The sequence below is a fragment of the Trachymyrmex cornetzi genome, unplaced genomic scaffold, assembly GCF_001594075.2.
Source record: "Trachymyrmex cornetzi isolate Tcor2-1 unplaced genomic scaffold, Tcor1.1 scaffold97, whole genome shotgun sequence".
Lineage (NCBI taxonomy): Eukaryota > Metazoa > Arthropoda > Insecta > Hymenoptera > Formicidae > Trachymyrmex > Trachymyrmex cornetzi.
Window position 1 is genome coordinate 744,160 of NW_017300322.1, and position 21,693 is coordinate 765,852.

General features: G+C 30.5%; 1 protein-coding gene across 2 annotated transcripts in view; it reads right to left on the reverse strand.

Moving 5' to 3' along the window:
• LOC108769935 (uncharacterized) overlaps nt 1–21,693 on the reverse strand; it is a 135,211-nt gene that overhangs the window by 61,901 nt on the left and 51,617 nt on the right. For both annotated transcript variants that reach the window (XM_018521159.1, XM_018521158.1), the window contains exon 2: nt 13,191–13,320. Coding sequence is in view for 1 of the 2 variants with exons in the window: in XM_018521158.1 (XP_018376660.1) it covers nt 13,191–13,320 (130 nt within the window). In the remaining variant the exon portion in view is untranslated. The remainder of the gene's footprint in view (nt 1–13,190; nt 13,321–21,693) is intronic.

Genomic DNA, 21,693 nt, shown 5'->3' on the forward strand with positions numbered 1-21,693 from the left:
TCTGTACAAATTTTACATTTTGATATGCCATACATTGATTTCTATTAATAATTTATTAATATATATTTAAAGCAAAAAATTTTTTATAATATATCTCTAACTTAAAACAATTGAAAATAACACTCAGGCTGCGTTCCATTTGACGCTCACAACGCTCATGGAATTTAATCATTTCATCTACATTGTTTATCAAATGTTAAACAAAGAAAAATGATACTTGCGACCGTTGTGGAACATCAAATGGAATACATTCCCGTAATCAGTTATTTCTATATAAAAATCAGTTATAATTTAATTTAGTTATAGTTTAAGGCTCTTGTTCATTCATCTTTGCTATTATAGATTGTAACGTCAGAAGCGAAAAAATTTACAACAAAAAAAAATTCTTGCAAATTATATATTCAAATAGAATTATTTTTCAATAAAATAATATTCGCAATTGATTATAGAACAAAATCATAAAATATACCGAAAAATATCCTTTTGTTTTGGGGAGAAATTGAATTACATTTATTTCTATATGTTATAAATTTAACAATTGTCACAGCTTTGAGCTTATTTCGTTTTTGGTTATATATAATTTATTTCTAGATATACAGTTGTTTATTAACTAACAAAGCAAAAAAAGTTTTTAGTATATTTTACAAATTCATTTTATCGATTGTAAGTGTTGTTTTATATATTAAAATTATTTATTTCCATTTTAATAATTTTGCAAGAATTTTTATTGTTTATTTTATAGCTTTTGACGTCATAATCCGAAGGAGTAGTGATGAGTAAACACAGGAGTCTTAACGCCATTTTAGAGTCTAAACTCTATTTTTTAAACTTTATTAGTCTAAACTCCATTTTCACAAATATAAACTGTTGATGTCGATTAAGATAATTTGAATTAAATTCTAGGAATCTAATTTCAGCTCCGACAATTATATTATTAAAGGAAATTTACCCCGGTGTGTACATCAAATTAAGTCCTCCCTTTAGACTTATGAAAATATAAATGTATAAATGGACATGTATTCTTGTTCGGAGACTCGCCAATAAATTCAAAATGGTTGTTTGTGACATAGTGTTTTGATCTAGTACATTTATTCATATCATAATCAATAGAAAACAAAGGCTAAATTTTTGAAATTAACTAACCATTTGAATTAACTAATTATAATCGATAGTTATTATTATTCTGTAAATATGTTTTTTTTTTATTCAAATCGTAAAGGGAATTATACATGTACGTATAAAATATTAATAAAATAACAAAATATTGTACAAATGTACTAATTTCCCTGAATATAAACTCCGATAGGTTTATCTCTATTTTCATGAGAAATAAAATAATAGAAAAGAGATAAAGAAACACCTGATACGCGAATGATGATCAATCGGGTGTTAATAATACCGAATCGATGTAGGTGAATATATCAATTTATATCTCACAGATGTATTTTTTTATTCAACTAAATGAAGTATTGACGTTTTTCCGCATCGGCTGAGCATAGGAAAATTTTATTTATTATTGCGTGATGGTACGAATCGTAATAGGCTAGTGTGTGTGTGTGTGTGTGTGTGTGTGTGCGCGCGCGCGCGCGTGTGTGTGTATACTATGCTTAAATTTTATAATTCAACTGGAAGCTTTATACACATAATTCGATTATAATACTTCAGTTTCATATTCATAGTCATTAAATAACAAATTACATAAATACAAAATTAACATTCAATAAATTAATAATAATATTAATTCCAATATTATAAATATTTACGTTTTAATTTATGTTTTATATACAACATATATATATATATATATATCAGTCGAAATGCCTGCTAGTTTAGTATTATTTTGATATAAATGCAAAATGTAATAAATTCAAGTTGTACACCAACATCCACGTTAGCTTCTGTTGGCATTTTATTTTTCATTATGTATATATGTATATATATATATACATATATATGTTATTGTATATATAACATATATAGGCCATCTATTTAAAATTAATGGATCTATATGAGTTACATTTATTTATATTCTTATGTTCTTTTATTTTCATATATGCATATACATTTATAAACATATATTCTATTCTAATCTCGAGTCTAATCTAAATTTTAAAATGAAAATTCGTTACCTTAATGACAAATAATATGTCACTCACTAATGCACAGCAGTGATTATGACTCCGTTGGAAAAAGCTCTGGTTTCCTCCTTCTCTCAGAATCATTCACTCGTACATATACAATCGCATTAATTATGACCGCATATTGAGCATTAGAATAATAATCCGCATTTGACGAGGCACTACCAGTGTTAATCATACATAATGCGCATTTTATTATTTTACACTGCGACGGAATCCTATCGAAATGCAACCTCAATATCCGATGGATTTATAAATATATCCGCATTCTAATACCGCGCGATATACTCGTATGTGATACTTTAATTAATAAAGTAAATAATGATTAATTTATGTGCAATTATCTAACATTTAATATAAAGTATAAAATTAGTTATGAATTACATAAAATCAAAATTCGGAAATGTATATATTTAGTATATCACACAATTCGTGTGTTTTACGCTCTTAATCCAAAAGAATGATGAAAAATTATATTTAAAATTAAATGCAAGATACATTTAAATCTAAATATCATTAAGGAAACTGTTTATTGCCCGCACGCGTATAAATATTGCAATAAAATGATATTTTATATAATTTCCCATTTCTCTTGAAGTGACATATTCGACATATTTGCTTTGTGTAATAAAAGTATACTCGATTCATTTACAATTAATCGCGAAAATTAATTTAATTATACGAGCCGATCATAATCGCGAGCTAATTGTTTCATACAAAATAATCGCGTTTAGCTTCTCCTCGTACTTGACATGATTGCGTTTTAATAGGTAATGCGGAGACAAGCAGAGAGCCTCACGCCGCTACCTGCCGACTCGAGTCTCATTGTGCGACTGACAACACGGTGCACGGCATCCTTGTGTATACTTCAGCGTTCGTTATATTAAACAAGCTCCAAGACTACGGGCGCTTTCAGAAAACTATATATTTTCCTTTAAAAATATTCAATATTTAATAAAATAAAATTACGACTATTTTATTTGTTATATTTTAAATAAATTTTGATAAGCTGTTGCTATGTACTTTGTTTTATTTTGTGAATTTATTAGCATTACCTAAAAAAAGGAAAAGAGGAAAGAATTGATTTCAGAATAAAAATATTAAAATTAGTTATTATTAAGATTTTATAAAAATATTGTCATTTTAATTAATGAGAATATTTGTTTCAATTTAATTAATATGTATATAAATGTATTACCGCGAATTTTGTTATGTAAATTATTTCTTTCCATTTATGATCATTTAGATAATTAATACAGCATTTTAAATTATTTTATTTAAAAAGGATTAAAGTGAATCATTTTAAAAAATACACATTTAAAAATAAAATACGTATTTAGTTTAGTACAGAGATACATAAATATATTAACGAATACAAAGATGTAAAAGCGATTTCAAATAAACACGTATTGCTAATTAAATTAATATAAAATATAGACAAATTATTATGTAATGTTATCTAACTATATATAAAATATAAAAAATAAAATTGTTATATGTCACACATAAAAAAAAATATTATTTTATATAATTCTCAATTTTAATGGTTATATTATAAAATCAATTTTTGTATTATATAAGTCAGATATTTTACATAAATAAACATCTTATTTTCAAACTACTTCGGGAAAAATTTTACAAGATTAAAAAATTATTAATACATAACTCAAGAATTGTTAATTGAACCGCAACGAACAAAACTTAAGTTGTAAGAAAAAACTTTATCTGAGGTAAGAAACTTTATTTTTCTATTAAGATAATAATCCTCGTAATTGCAAGTCTGACGAATATCAAATTGACTCTTAAGTCTTATTTATTAAACTATATTTTGTATTGTGTGTGTGTATGTGAAAAAATTAGTAACATATATGTATATGCCATACATAAATTAACGTAGAAATTTATTACAAAGGCAAATCAATAGTTCTTGATTAAATATTTCTTAAAAAGATATCTTAGCTGATTTAGTAACTTTGAGCTCTACATAACTTTTAATTTTTAAGATTATAAAAAGTTTAAAGAGTACCAATAACTTTTATGACTTAATTACATCCGTCTCGCAAAGTTTCCTTCCCTAAGAAAAATAAAGTTCCTGCAATTTTTTTCTATTTGGCTTAATTATAGAAGTGTTCATCAAAGAAATTATCTTCATCAAACTCAATTATTAATTATCAAACTTTTATTATCCTACTATTAATCATAATTTATGATAATACTATACGATTTTTTTATTGTCTGATTTATATCATATAAAATTTCCACATTCTTGATTTATTTTCTATCTATAATATACATATATTTATTTCTTCTATTTTTATTTTTTCGGCATTTCGTCTCTTTCTCAGTTTCTTATTATTTTTCTTTGATCTGTCTTTATTTCTTTGTCTAATCTCAGACAAAAAAAATTCCATTTTAAAAACAAAATAAACAAATACGATCAATCCACGCAATGTTCTTTTAGTGCTAATATTGTGTAACTATAACTAGCCTTTAAAACTTATAAATAAATTCATTTATTCATATTATTTTCTTATGTTTTTAGATCTTTCCCATGAATGCACGGTCGATGAATAAAGCCATTAATTTTATGTAGACAATTCAACAAAATATAAACGTACAAAATTTATATAATATAAAATAAAGCGCTACTGAAATTAATTTCACATTCTGTAATATATGAAAACAAATATAATGTTGTACTCTATTCTTAAATTACCGCTTGTTGTACAAATGCACTTTAAAACATAAATGATTATTGTATAAGCATCATTTTTCGTAACGCATTTTGAATATCGTAATATTGAAAATAATCGTAATATTTCTACGTTTGCAATCTTTCGCATTCTGGAAAATACGTGCAGGAAAGCATTCCAGAACTGTCAGAAGTCGTCGGAATGGGTAGTCTGACGGATATATTCCGAGTTCGAGGTCAGGTAGCCCCTTTCACAAGTGTCTCACATACATATTCGAGTGGCATCCTTGCGGCTTGATCCACCCAAAAGCGGCTGTCTTTGTAATGGAAATGTCTGCTGGCATTGCCTGCCGCTGCGTTTTCTTGATGCGAAATCGTACCGTCGCGTCGTGTTCTTGAACTCCTGAGATTCCCACGAGATATAAACATCCATTTCGATGGGTGGGGGAGGGCTGCTGCATGGGTAGAAAAATGGCCCGTAGCGTCCTTACGGAATTTAAATGACAATTTACTGCAGCTCACAACAATAAAACCCATTTTGTTCTTCGACAAAATCATGATTTGTTGTAATGATAAGTATTATCATAATGTACAGAAGAAACCTTAACTCTATAAATAAAAACTAATCTTACAATCATATGATAAAGTACTAAGATTATGCTTAAAAAATATTTACTATTGTAAATATATTGAAAGGAATAAGACAAAGAGATGTCATTACAAGATTTAGTAAATTCTCTTTCTCTCTCTCTCTCTCTCTCTCTCTCTCATCATGAAATAGCGAGTTATAGTTATTTTGTGCAATTTCTCACATACTTGGAACGAATAGAAAAAATGTCAAACATCCATTCAACAAAGTTCTAAGTCTTACTGATGCTATTCCTATAATAGAATAGGAATGGACGCCAGTCAACCGTAGATATCGCATGATTGCGCCGTGATGCACACGTGATTGCAAACGTAGAATGTCTGTCATACCCGTCTGGACGTTCGTCAATCCAGTTATCATGACAAAGGTTTGGTCATCCACATAATAATTTTGCTTCTATCTTACTCATGACCTACATTTAATTTTATGATTTGCGAAATATATATATCTATTATTATGCGAAAACAGCTTTCCCAGTTTAATTACGAAAATGTAAATGCTTTTGAAAATTTCTCTTCTTTATTGAAATTACATCATAATTGTTTTTATTCATTCAACATATATTATAAAATATTCTGTAAATTTAATACCGAATATCAAAAATAAATCTCAGAGAAAAAGATCCTGTTCGCCACTATCATTTATGATAGATGGATATTGTCATAAGCAAAGAAATATGCAATAAAAACTCTTACAAAAAATATTAATATGAAAAGATATTTCAATAAAATAATATTTACAATCAATAGATTGATTTAAAATACCGAAAAATACTCACCTTTTTTTGTTTTGCTAATTAATAAATAACTATACTTCTAGAAATAAATTATGCAAAAACAAAATAAGCTATGTTCCCAGCTATATATTGACAAACTAATAATATATATAGAAATAATGTTTAATAATATATGTAGAAATATGTTTAATAATATACACACACACACACACACATAGAAATAAATTTAATTTCTCTCTTAAAGAAGAAAATAGTTATTAGTACACATTTTATAAGTCTGTTCTATCAATTGCAATTATTGCCTTATAAAAACTATTTCTATTCAAATATAATTTGCAAGAATTTTCATTGTATGTATATTTCCTTGCTTTTGACGTCACAAGACGTCAAGACGTTCTCAGATAGTAATAGTGAATGTACACACAGGAGCCTTATGTGCTTGCAGTGCTTGACTCTCTATCCTCTAAACATTAGATATTCCATTAACTTTTGTCGGGCACCATATATGATAATAACATTTATACAAATGCTTCCAACATGTCATATCTCTGACAGAAATCATTTCGGAGAAATGTCACCGAAATGCTCTTTTCCATTATACAAACTTTTGGTTCTGACTCACGGTAGTACTTTTGCAAATGGAGTAGCGTCTTTCCGACAATGGGCAAATAGAGGAACGGTCGAGACTTCCGTACTGAGAGCCTTAATTGCACTCGTGGCAAATATTTGCATTTCAAGGGACTTTTGCATGTCTGCATAATGTTTGACACAGATGCGCAAGCGAGTTTGGCCCTGGCTGATGGGGACTGGTATAAGTATCACAAGAGAATGCTCCTTGTATGCTCGTGTATACTCATACTAAGCAGTATGTGCGTGGTACGAGTATACACGAGCTACTCGAGACTCAAACAGGTGCACACTCGTTTAACAGTACACGAGCCAACTGCAAAATTTCGATCAATGCGTTATCACGCTTCTTGTGCGCTCGCGATAAAATGGATTTCCCTCAATTTCACTGAACAGCGAGAGCTTTTTAAATTGCTGGATAAACGAATAAATCTAATTACTATTAAATAAAATTCTTCTGTAATTCATATTGGAATAGATCATTTTGTCATTAATGAAAATAATTTCTATTTGTTCATGATTACTTTATTACAAGGGAATTACTATTCATCAATTGTTATATTAATTTGTACTTCAATAACGTGCGCGTTACTGTTTAGGATTAATGATTCAATCAACCTGCAATTACAAACAAATCTATAATCGATCAGCTATTGTACATTGGCGCAGTAGTGTAATCTAATTTTAGAACTAATATTTGGTATTTATGTAATCGAATTTAATATTCATAGTTCATTGTTTCACCGCCCTTAGATTACAAAATGATGAAGTTCACCGTATAAAAGTAATAGGTAAAAAAAAATTTCCGTTAAACTACTAGGCCGTTTTTCGCGAAAACAGATTCTTTTCGCGAGGACGTCCCACGCGATGAAGTTGCAATTTTGCGCATTACACGAAACTAAGTGAAACTAGAGCACAAGCGAGTCAGCTATAAACTACGATTAAAGTTCGAAACGCGCCGTACCGTACGGGTGTTATCAGTAGCGCCATTCGTAACAACGTACCCTCCCTTCGTCCTATATTCTTCAATGATAAAACCTACCCATATTATTTCCTACATCACCACTATTCCGAGAAGGCAACATATTATGTATGTCTCCCAAAGAATATAACTTTCGCAAGCTGTTAACAACAATTTTAACTTTTTTAATCTAAATTGTAATAAGAGGTTAGCACCATATGCAAGTGCTGTATATAATAAAATAAAACTTTTCTGTCCTTTAAGAATAATAGAAGAAAATTCTAACATATAAGTAGTACAATTCTATTAATATTATAAAATCTTATCAATAACAACATTTATCTGTATGCAGGGTTGGATAGTGCTAAGTTAAAAAGATAAAAGATAAGTTAAAAAGTTAAAAAGTTAATTAATTTTAACTTAATTTAGTTACATTTTAGAATCTTAACTTTTTAACTTTATTTAGTTACATTTTATCCGTAACTATTAATTTTTTATTTAATTCTTTGAAGTTAAGTCCCGGACATAATATGCGGCAATAGCGATAACTTAAAATGAGGTGAAAACTGCAAAAGTGAGTAAATTTATTAGGTGTTGACTAATGAAATTATAAATATTTTAGTGAATTTGCTCACTTTTGTAATTTTCGTCTCATTTCAAATTATACAATCGACTCCCAGATTTCAATCTGTCAGAAACCGTGTATTTCGATGTATCTAGTTTCTGATATATATAGGTTGAAATCTATTATTCTTTATTACTATCGCTACTCCCTCGTATTGTGTCTGAAACTTTAGTCATATCGCAGGCCAGTATTCATAGTCGAATCTTATATACTAAACAGTATATACAACAACATATGTAAATAAAATAGAGTATTTTCTAAATAAAGTAAAATATATTTGTCATTTTCATTATTTGTAAGATTGAAACCCTGGGATCATGAATTTAAAAAATTAAAAAAGCAAATTTAACTTTTAACTTTTCAATTACTTTTTTTATTAACTTAACTTTTAATTCAATTAATTTCATTATAAATTAACTTGTATCTTAAAACTAAGTTAAATTTTCAAGATTATTAACTTTAACTTAACTTAGTTTAAAAAAAAGTTAACTCACCCTGTCTGTATATTATTCATTTATATTAATACTGCAATATCCTTAACCCTCATTCTATAAAGAAACAAATATTTCTATGTACTACTAAAGAATTTCAAATTAAATAAAAATTGCAACAAAACTGCACTCTACAGATACGTTCCCCTCTGAGAAGCAAAAGCGTTTGTCGAGTAGGAAATCATGTGGGAAATGGTTAGCTCGGTCTAACCCGCAATTCCTAACCAGCGAGCTTCAAATTTCGCCTGGCTCTCTCGCGTGAACGATTTACACGGAGCAACGAAGCGTGCACACATCCGTTCATCACAATTCTCGTCGTCGTTCTCTCTCGAGCATTGATTTTGTTGCGGCAATCAAGAGAGCCCAGCCAGCGGAGCGCCACTGAAAAGGAGACAGAACGAGATAGAGGCCGGCTTGGATCGGGATCCAGCGGCTCGTGTAACTTCGATGGAATCGAAAGGTAGTCGTTCGGAAGGAAATCTAGGACCCTTCTCCGCATCCGCATCCCATTCCACCGTTCGCCTCTTTTCTAGTTTAAACTTTTCCTTTTCCCTTCGTTCGTTTCCCTTGACTTCCCATTCAGGCGACTATCCAGCAATGAACAGTCTTCGCACTACGTGTCTGACACTGACCGGCATTTTCTACTTCGCAACAGCGGTTATTGTTCAGCCTTTCCCCTTGTTATCTTGGATTACGCTTCGCCGCTGCACACGCTGCATTAGCAACAATGATATCCAATTAACGATATGTTGAGTCACAGTGGGTTATTGATGCGTTAACGACAGATAGTAGCTACATCTCAAGTAACAAGATATCGCCATTACAACAATTCAAGGCTATTTTTCATTATTTAATGTCAGTGAACTAAATAATGATAAAATAAACGTAACATTTGAGACAGTATATTACCATTATAAATATATTGTTAATTAATCGTCGTATTTAATGAATAAATAATGGATAACATTATTAATCACTGTTCTTCTTAATCAGGTAATAATTATAAGTAAATAAGTATAGAGGAAGGTCGAATGGTACCGGACGGAATATCTTGAATCAATATATCCTCACTACATATCAATATTTAACCAATGTATCGCTAATGAATTGTACTATAATTTGTGATTATTGCTTAATTAAGAAAAATAGTAATTAAGAATATTATTCCATTACTTATTACCACTATATAGCTATTCATTCTACAGGAAAATAAGTTATATCTTAATAATAATGTATTTTGTAAGATTATGTATATTTCTCTTCATAGTTATGACATAGTTTCGTTATAAGTGTTACGTCAATGGTTTATGTATAATTTGGAGCTCCATTTTTTACTTCTTTATAATTTTGGTGATATTATTGATTTACAACAGACATTATATTGACTGATCTGCTACTTGAAATGATACATATATTGGCGGTCGATCCAATATAAGCATAAGAAAGAAAAAGTGCAAAAATATAAATTTTTATTGTTATACAAGTTTATTGCATGTAGAACCTATTCAATTATACATTTTTTAACTTTTTCTTGAAAAACTATTTTGTTAAATGATTTCAAGTATTTATTGGCATGTACTTTATGAAATCTGTTTTATAAAATACATTCAAATTTTCTGCTTTCCTCGAAATGTTTCTGCCTCAGACCTTTTTAAAGTGCATCCATTATTTCTGACTTCAGTCGCTTTCGAGATATCGTACGGCAATCAAACGTTTTGTCTCTCATAAATGTTCGCGTGCTTGTCGTCGAGCAGTCGCGTGAGCGGACGGAATATTGAGGGCGCGATTTAATCTTTGCATGCAGCCGCGAGTCGCTTCTGTCGTAATTCTAAACGGGCGCCGGTGCTATTATGCGCAACGATGCCTCAACTGTTGCACGCGAAGGATTAATTTCACGTGCCGGCGTGGAGATCTTGTTTGCAATTTCTTGCCCCGCGGGTATTAATACAGGGCGAAATCTCCGGGCCTGAAATTTCTCCCCAACCCAATTCGCCCTGTGTACATACCAGCCGCGTGATCTCGTGGGAGATCTAAAGTTCCAGTCATTTCTTGCCCGGCAGGGCAGGTTGCTGAGATGATCAATGCGCCTGCATTTCCCAAAAGTCTTTCTACAGTCGGTATCAATCGAACAATTATATAATTCGCCGCGCGTCAAAAGTTATAGAATCCAATCAAGGCGTTACAAAAATGATTGCTATTTTAATTAATATTTTAGTTAACCAACGCAAGAATTACGCAAAAATATTTTTACTTCAACTAAATGCTTCTCGTAAACTTATAATCGGATAATACAATTTATCAAAATTATATTACAGGTATATGATATTGCCAATTAATTTTCCAATATTGATACACTAATTACCAATAATTCATGATAAAAGAAATACAATTTAATTAATTTTCACACATATTAATAATAACAAAATTTGGTTTATAGCAACTTTTATACAAATTCGTTTTTCATTAATAATAAAACGATAAAACGTGCAAAATATTATTTACACGAAAAGCGCGATTTTGCTGAAATATCTAATATAAAAATTCGGTTGGATATGAAGTTGAAAATGTTTTTGTTGAATCATCAGAATAATTATGTGGGAATCTGAAGCATAATGAGCAAAAAAAGGCTTTTTGCAGCATGCTCATCATGCTTCAGATTCCCACATAATTATTTTAATAATCCAATAATATTATTTCAGATCTCTGTATCTAACTAAATTTTAAGATATTTCAACATAACTATTCTTTCCTCGAATAACAAATTCGGATTAAATTTATTGAAATATAATAAATAAGATAATGGAAAACCTTCCAAGTTGCACATATTGAAAAAGTTTTCATATAAAAATAAAATTTTATCGTAGAAAGCAACAAGATCTATCCTTACAGATGTTAATTCAAGCAATCTACGAATAGCTGCATTTCTGCTCAAGTAGATTTGAAATACCGGCATTGCTCTGGTATTTGACCCTAAGGCTCTTCACGAGCTCTATTGCCATCACTGTACTGCCTTTACACTACCGTTCACATCAGTGTGAGCTTCATCATGTAAGCGCAAGGTCATACCCTAAGAGAAGTTACGGTATAATACTCCAAGCCACTTTCCAGTCTATGCGAAACTTTCAGTGAATTTAGCGGACCGAAATTAATTAACGGAAGACAATGTTCACCTGCGACCACCAAATTGGTTCGCTCCGCTTGCAGTTAACAAAATTCGACGACAAATTCAACATTGTTGTACAATAATCATTGAACCTTGAAGCATACTATCAATATGCATAATACGATCCTAATTAATTGATGTAACGATACAAGTAATTTTTAATTTTAATTTTTTTTTATTTGATAATAATTATAATTACATTTTTCTGTTTTTATTTTCTTAATTTAATCATATTATAACTTCAAAGAGAAGACAAGTAAAATATTCTATTAAATATTTAATTGTTTAATAATTGCTAATTCTTGCATATGTGTATTTCTTTCTAAGCACTTAGCAAAGTTTGTAGTAATAGTCCATAAATTGTAATAATGTAGGCAACACTTGGTTAAATTGACTTTCACAGCAAAATATGATTTTCTGCATCAACATCGACGTGAAACTTAGTTTGTCATATGATCGACATAGAATAATTTATTCTATCGATTATCCGCTTGAGTGGCATAGTCGACGCGTGTGAACGACACGTTGAAACTCAGTTAAAATCGCTGACGACGCGGCAAAAATTTTTAATGTACAAACTGTCAAGCACTGGCGGCGCGAAAAATCCATTAAAATTTCCGTGCGTCATTAAAAACGACGACATAACTGTATTTCTAGAAAAGATGTCAAAAGTCCTTCCGCTAGTAATATTTTCATACTACTACTATTACTGCCACTTACTACTTTTTTCAAAAAATTATTATTTTCTTCTGGAAATCAATTTGCATTTTTATAAGGTTGCACGAGATACAAATTGTTTTTGCAAAAATGGGAAACGAGCACACGGTAATTTTTCTCAAGCCGTTTATATTGTATAAAAAATTATGTGCAACAAAGTTTGACGCGTTGTTCGTAATTGTTTTCGCATCAAATCAAATCTTTTAATATAAACAGATAATTTATATCTGTTATAATAAAACAGATGATTTAAAAATAAACGTTGATTTAATTTATTAAATACGTGAAAATTCATACTTTTCACTGCTTCTTTAATTTCTTCCGTTTTACATAGCCTTTAAGACTTTCAGAAAATCTTATAATTAATAAAATGATGCAATGATGGATTTACCTTGACCCAGGTTTCGTGTTTGAATCTCACCGGTTCCCGAAACGGGCTCTTCTTCCTCGTTCGCGCCCGTTTTACAGTCTTTGTCGAACACTCGTAGTTCCGTATCGAATCGCCGTGTCACCGCGTCTTTCTGTAAGGGAGAGAAACAACTACCATAAATCTCGGTCACGCAAATGATAGTTCGTGAACTAGTTGATCACGCCTGATTTGAAAGTTACGGAATTCGAGCGTTTACATTGCCGATCACTGAAGAATAAAGACGTCAACAGCAACACTTTGAGTGATGTCTTGTAGCGGAAATCGACATGTGTATAGATAATGTTACGCTGTTGGCTCTATTATAATGTTATAATATGTGGTACATCAATACATTGAATGTAATTTTTAAGTTTTAAATTTAAACATTAATTATTAACCATATTATTGTATAATAACATATAAACGAGATACCATAATACCCACCTTCTCTCCATTTTATTCGTGAAACAAAGTTAAAAATGCATACTTCAAAGCGCGTATCGAAAATTCCAGGATTTTAATAAAGCACTGTTTACATAATTGCTACGATATACACAAAAAAATGTTGAAATTTCTGGACTAATTATATATTAAAGTTTGGATGCACAGTTATCATTTCATTAATGATGTACATGATATTTAGTATTAATTAATTTTCCATATTAATTAACTTATTAAACAATTGTGTGTAGTTAATCATAAATGCTTTTGATAATAACGTTTTCGACATATGATGGTACTGCATGCTTTGTGTCATGTCAAATTATAACGCATGTTTGAATTCACTTGATAATTCTACTAAAGATTCGTAATTTTATGAATTTAGATGTAGTAATCGATATCAACAATCGCTGATTTTAAAAATATAACAGTGACCTATTCCATGAGGGACATTAATTAATCAGGTATAATTAATAAAGCAAAAGTTAAAAGTTTTAATTCAAACAAAAAGTTTCATTAACATCTGCATTTTAATAATCTATTTCTCAGAAGTACCTTCAATTTAAAAAAATTTTAATTTTATGACTCGTGAGAAAAGACTGTTTCAAGAATAATATTCTTTTTCTTTTTTATTCTTTGACTCAGTAATAAAATAAATATACAAATTGAACGCTTCTAGTGTATTGAGAAATTTTTTTTTAATCGAACTCTAAGAGAAAGTAATTTAAATATCTCCCTCGTTTTCCACATGTGCGTACATGCCTTCAACATTCGCAAATCGCTTCGTAATTTCAACCGCAAGCATAGCTCACGCGATACGATTCATATACCATGAAAACATCGTTCCAAGAAGCTTTATATCAACGATCTTCAAAGAGCGGAAAATACCGTCACGTCTTCTCATCCTCCCTACGTACGTTACCGTATTTTCGTCCTGCTTTTCTTGTTTCATTCAAGATACTCCGCCAGGTCGTTCTTTTCGGTACACCTTATCGCGCACTACATTGGAGGCGGTTCATGTATCTGCCATAACAGCGCGTAATTCTTTTTCTTTTTGACAAGGATCTCAGTGGAAATGAGATTTTCAGAAGCAATTTGAAGCGAATTTGCCTGTAAAAGGGTCGAGATGAAAGACAGATTCAAAAACGAAGAAGGGAGGTCACGTTAAAGAAACACGACTACGATGATGATAACAGTGATGACAATGGCGAAGAAGGTGAGGAGGAAAGACGACATTGCAGAACAGACTGCTTTATTATGGCTTTTATTCAGCATCTCGGATTTTTTTATCAAGTCAACTTTATGCGCTGTAGTTTTCAAAAATTTTCAACGATTGCAACATCGCAGAATCAATCCGTGGAAATTATTAAACGCATAATGCGCGTTTCATCTATGCAAAGCGCGAGAGTATAACATTGGTCGTAGCGACGTTAAAGTCATTTAAGCCGCATTAAGACTTAGGGATGTTCAAAGTAAAGCAAAATTGCGAGGCTGCCACTATATATCCCAAAGTAATCCGACATATCTTTCGCCTTAATCCCCAAGATCTGATACGTGCAGCGCACAACTTTGCTCCATGAGAAAATTTCTGAGAAAATTGCGCTGTTCGCAGAGTTTGTCGATATAGAAGAAAACTTGCATCATGTAAATGTATATATTCTTGTACATATTTCAAAATTTATCAATAACAAAAATATAAACCGTGCAGTTAAACTTACTAAACTGTCACAAATTGCATGCGTAACAATTTTGCAATCGAATAAACAAACTAAACAAATCATTTTCAAATTAGCTAGAATAAAACACGAAATTATAAGGGAAATTTTACATTTTCTCAATCTTTTGTCCGGCAAATAGCACATTAAATCGTAACAATAGTGCTCGCACAGAGCAGTGAATTTCACTCTATTGAAGGTCTCTTTCAATGCTTCGAATGAAGATTGATCGACGAAGAATGACGTAGTACAACGTAACATTTCATGGATATAAAAATCGTGTCAATACTATATATACCGTATACCATTTTCAATAATATACATCATTTTGTTATTCATGTTTTTTTAGTGCATTTAAAAAAATTGCAAATATTACAATTTCAATTTATACAACTCTCTCTCTCTGTTAAATGTAAATTAACAAAAAATTAATCTATCCGTATCATACATTTGCTCGTACATTTACTGCTAGAAAGTAACAGCCAGCTATGTACCGTAGACTTGCTAAATCTTCCATCCCTGTTTCCACCAATATAGGAGCTGCACGAATTTCCATAAAATTGGGAAACTGCGGCTGAAACGAGCGTAAAGTCTAGAACGTCGTATAAATTCAAACTTCCGCATCCCAAATTTCTTTCCGCCAGTATGAACCACATTCTGGCATATGTAAAGAGAAATTAAATTCTCGTAACAAGAAATTTTATGATCTAATATGATTTTTGTTAAATTAATGTATTTCTAATTAATGCTTTTCTAAATATTACTTACAAATAAATCTCATTTATTAGCCACAAATTAATTTGTGAAAAATTGAAATACGGTGCAATCTACAGTTCTAAATAAAACATAAAGTAATATATATCAAAAAGAGAGCTAACAATTTTTGAAGAATATTTTTATAATCTATACATGTAGTATAAAATTTTATAACGTGCACAAACACACAATGCGTACAACGCCAATGCATTTCCATCCTGTGGAAAATTGTCTCATATACTCGAATCGTTACTCGAAAAACGAAAAATTATTTGATGTTTATGTAAGTTTACGTTGATTTTTTTTCATAACAGCGAATCAACTCTACAGAAATAATAAAAATGGAAAAGTTTTTGAAAGAATCGGTGCTATGAAAAGACAAGTCACCCTGGTTCAAGCAAAAAAGAGCACTTTAAAGTTGGCCTAGTACCATCACATTCGAGTGGGTGATTTGTCCTGGTTTTTCGTGAAGACGGTAATCTAACTCTTGAATCGATGGTAATTCTATCTTTGAATTCTTTTATTTGTCGATGTCTTTATTATTTGTAAAGATTTAATTATCTAAGTGCTAGTTAATTGTACATAACTGAAATATTATTCAATATATAAACTCAATTTAAATAGATTACAAGTAACATATTTTAAACTCATTTAATCTAAATTATTTAAGCATTATGAATTGTTTATAACTGGTTCAAATTAAAAATTAAATTTTTGTATATTAATTTATAAAACAATCTATACCAAGATAAATTTATCGAAATGTATTTTTATGTACTGTATCTAATAATATTATTATGCTTCTCATTAAACAGAATTTTCTTTTAACTTAACATTTTTATTATGTAGCTCTTATGTAGCCCTTTGATTTTGCGCCTTTTGCATACAATCTCATTCAACACGGTAATTTTCCTCTTCTTTTGTGAAGGGTCTAGTAATCCTCGAATTTTCGAAGGGAGATCGTTACCGAGTTTCCTTTTCACTTTGAACACATTTCCGGTACGGTAGTCGAATGCATTTTACCTTTCATTATCGTACTTCAACTTTACTCACAAAAACGTGGAGTACTTGTATGCTAAAAATTCTACAAAAGACATAAATTGGCATAAGAAGTAACATTGTATACAATCTTTTTGTAATTCGATAGAATCAAAAGAAATTTTAATTGTAAACTGTTTGTAATATAGATAATATCAGATCTACTTATTTTATAAAATAATAAGCAAGTAATTTTTCAGTGATCTCTTATTTACAGATTTTATTGTTATGACAAGCTTTATTATATTATTGTATTGCATTATTCCAACCACGAAATTAACAAAATTTCGTTATATGGGGTGTCCCAAAATTTGCGACACCCCTCAAAATGTTTTAACAAAAAAAAGTTACTAGTAAATTAAAAAGTTACTAGTAAATAAATAGTCATTAGTAAATTTTATTTTAAGCAATATTTTCTAAGATCTAATGGTTTAAATATGGCCAATTACGTTTATTTAGATGGTCAATGGTCCTATAAGTATTAGTGAGCGACCCATGTAAAGTGTTGGCCATACAATATTTGAAAAAGCTAACTTTCTATAGCCCATTCGATGATTCATCGTTTACACGTTATTTGTATGCACACTTCGAATTTTTGTTTGTTACACTTCCGGTAAAAAAGTTATTTAAAATAATTTATAAAAGGGCTGATTTCATACTAGATTTATAAAGTCGCAATTGATAGATTTTCGTTTGCACATTCTGGAGCAAGTTGATTTTTTGTGTGCACATCTTTAATAAGAAAAATATTAACAATTAAAGTTTCGAGGACAATCAACTCAGGTTCAAATCGCAGTTACTATACTCAAAATAGCATGAATCGATAGGTTTCTGTTTGCACATTTCAAGACAAGTCGATTTTTTATTTGTACACCTTTAGTTTAAAAGTTATTAACAAATAAATGTTGGGTATACCTTCAAAAAGTACGTTTTTGATTCGAACTCTAAAAAAAACGAGATGACACCAATCGATAGATTTTCGTTTGCACATTTTAAAACAATTAGATTCTTCCTTTGCATTTAAAATCGATTTGTTCCAAAATGGACGTGCAACTTATGCACAAACGGTCGTTTAAACATAGTCTGTAATTGGCCATATTTAAATCCTTATTATCTAAAAAATTACTGCTTCACACAAATAAAAAATTACAAATAACTTTTTTACTTAATTTTCGGAGATCTTTTGCTAGAATATTTTAAGTAGCGAGTTTTTGATCACTTTGTATATTTATATCTTTTTTTTAAACTTTAACTTAATTATTAAATTAGAGAAGAAAGAGAAAGAGAGAGAGAGAGAGAGAGAGAGAGAGAAAGTGTGATTATTTTTAAGAAAAAATTCTTTTATCAAAAGCAACAATTCGACATTTAAACCCGATGTCGCAGAAGAAATCATTTACCACGCAAAGTTAATTGGTTTTTTACGATTGCTAAAGAGAATTTTCAACGAGAATCTAGCGCCAATAAAAGCAATAAAAGCAATGTAGGTAATTGCCATCAGCGATAAAGACGAAAGGAATAACGATTGTTTCCGAGGTACTTTTAGAAAAATACGTGACGTATACTCACAGTATCATGTCGTTGTAACTTGCATTAGAACCAGGCATTTCTTGCTATTTCCCAAACGCGTTGCCAGATTTTGCGATAAAAACGTCTAATTTCGAATGTAAATAATGATTCGACAGCATTTATAAATTGCCGATAATTGAATTAGTACTTGCGTCCAGATAACACACAATTTACTTGTTACATTTTCAAAAATCATACTATTGAAATATTTCTATGCCATATACATATATATATATACATATATATTACATTATAAAAAATTAAAAAATATTTAACTTGTTCTAAGAAATCAAGCTTTTAACTTTTTTGATAGAAAATATTGAAATATAATATTATTTTATTTTATAGTATTGTATGTATATATATATGTATATATATATGTATATATACATACAATACTATAAAATAAAAAATTACATGATAACTTAAATCTGAAAAATAATGTTCCCACATTTTTAGTGAAAACTAACAGCACTCCTGTTTGGCGGATCGAAATTTATAAAATTCACTATGTTTTTTACAGGTCCATTAGTGGGCAAAAAACAGCCTTTTTTTAACATTGTTCTTTATACCTGGTTTCTATTTTTAGGAACTATTATTATTTTTTACGCCGTATATTCTGTAATATCGACAAGCTAATAGTGTGTGTGTGTGTGTGTGTGTGTGCGTGCGTGCGTGCGTGCGTGCGTGCGTGCGTGCGTGCGTGCGTGCGTGCGTGCGTGCGTGCGTGCGTGCGTGCGTGCGTGCGTGCGTGCGTGCGTGCGTGCGTGCGTGCGTGCGTGTGTGTGTGTGTGTGTGTGTGTGATACCTATTAGATGCACTCAGTACACACTGAGATATAGAACCGTTGTGCATAAATTGTCATAAAAGTATGTTTAATTTATGTTTAATATAAATATAGAAAACTAGACAAAATCACTTTATTGTGCTGTTAGGTGAAATATGTATTTTATAATTCGAAATATTTGCATTTTATTTTTTATAGCCAGATTAAATCAGTGTACAACGATATTAAAACGATATTGTACCTACTAAAACGGCCAATCGCTCTAAGACGTACATAAAATCAATTCGCAGAGTCGTAAGAAACAGCTTGTAATATTTTACATAGTCACGCAGTTCCATGTTGTATTTTCATTAACTCCTTTGGCAAAAACTAAATTTGATTAAAATTTTATTAGCATCAGATTGTTTGTCACTTTAATTTGTGATATAACGTACTCTAGTTTCTGGTATTGTTTCAAAATCAGCAAATATTGGTGCGTTGTTTGAACTAGAAATTACAAAAATTCACAATAATATTAATTTGATCAAATAAAAAGGTGACGAGTATTGTAGGAACCATCTCCAGCATATCAAAAAGTCCATTATGCATATTTGGTGTTGGTAACATATGTGATATTATACGTGTGCATGACATCACGTGTATATGATGTGTTCTTAGATAAGATAAAGAACAACGTGCGGTTTCTAACTGATTTCTAACTGATGAAAATACTATGCTGATCGATATTTATTTCGTTTACACATAAACATTTATTGTAAGATAGGTGCCGTGTACAGTGAAGATTTGTGTCACAGAAGACGAAATGAATGATCAACATCGTATTTTCAGCAATTAGAAAATGTATCATTGCACGTTCTTCATCAGCCGAATTTTGTCAAATCGCCATTTATCCACTTGACATCCAGTTAATTGGACGATAAAGCAACTAATTGTACTCGTTACCAACGCCTCCTATTCAAGGGTACGTGACGTCACACGCATGTTATGCACACGTAACATCATGTATGTAGCCAACATCAAATATGCATAACAGACTATTTGGTATTATGCCGGAGGTGGTTGCTACAGCACTTGTCACCTTTTCATTTGACCAAACTAATATTATTAAACATCAAAATTCATTTTCATCAAATATAATCGATCCTCTGATTTGTGTTAAATTTGATTATTATATACTTAATTACATTTAGATTTATTTAACTTTAAGTTGAGACACGTAGATAATTAAATTGTATTAAATTATATGAGAATATTAATTCAAAACGTAACTGATAATTCATATAAAACTAAGTTAAAATTTATGTGATAATTAAAATCGCATAAATTTTAACTTACGTTTTACATGAAGTAAACGAAATAATCTGTAACGTTCTATGCGTGTGCGATTTTTATAAAATTCGTACTACCTACTAAAAAAATATAATTATACATTTCTCCATTAGCAGGTTTACATACATGCAAGCTTCAATATTTCATCCTATTTTTTTTTATCCGTCAGAATATTTTATACGAAAATATATTTCAATAAATTATTCTCGATGTTTGCGAAATTCTTCATAAAAACATGGAACAATCAAGTGGATTTGAAAATTATATTATGCAAAAAATTTCTGGTATTTTTTGCTATTAACTCTTTTACTGTAAATATTAAAAAAAAAACAAAATGTGTACAAACTTTATAATACCTGCATGCTAGTAAATTGCTCCTGTTAAGCAAACTTTCCCGATAAATTCACATTACAACGAAGTAGCAAAATAGTCAGTACATTGAATATTTATAATCAGTCAAATATCAAATTTTCTACTATTATTCGAATAGAGAAACGCAACGAAACCAACATTGAAGAAGTAATAGGTACGCTGAAAATGCCTTTTCGTTTCGACTCGTATAGCAGCGAATGAACATCGACGGTCGACGAAGGAGGCCACATTCGCTGGGTACAATAAAAGCAGCGCTCACTCGTCGAGCAGTGAACCTTTGGCGATATTGAATAGCATGATCGCAGTGCAAGAGACCGAGCTGTAAAACCATCGATTCGCTTGTCGAGCATTGCACCTACCAGACCAGTAGACGAGCTCGGGCACGAATACGCGTCTGACCAATGCTCAACTGCACTACCGAAAATTAGAAACGAAATTCTCAAACGGCATGGAATATTTACGGTGTAACCAGTTGATACAA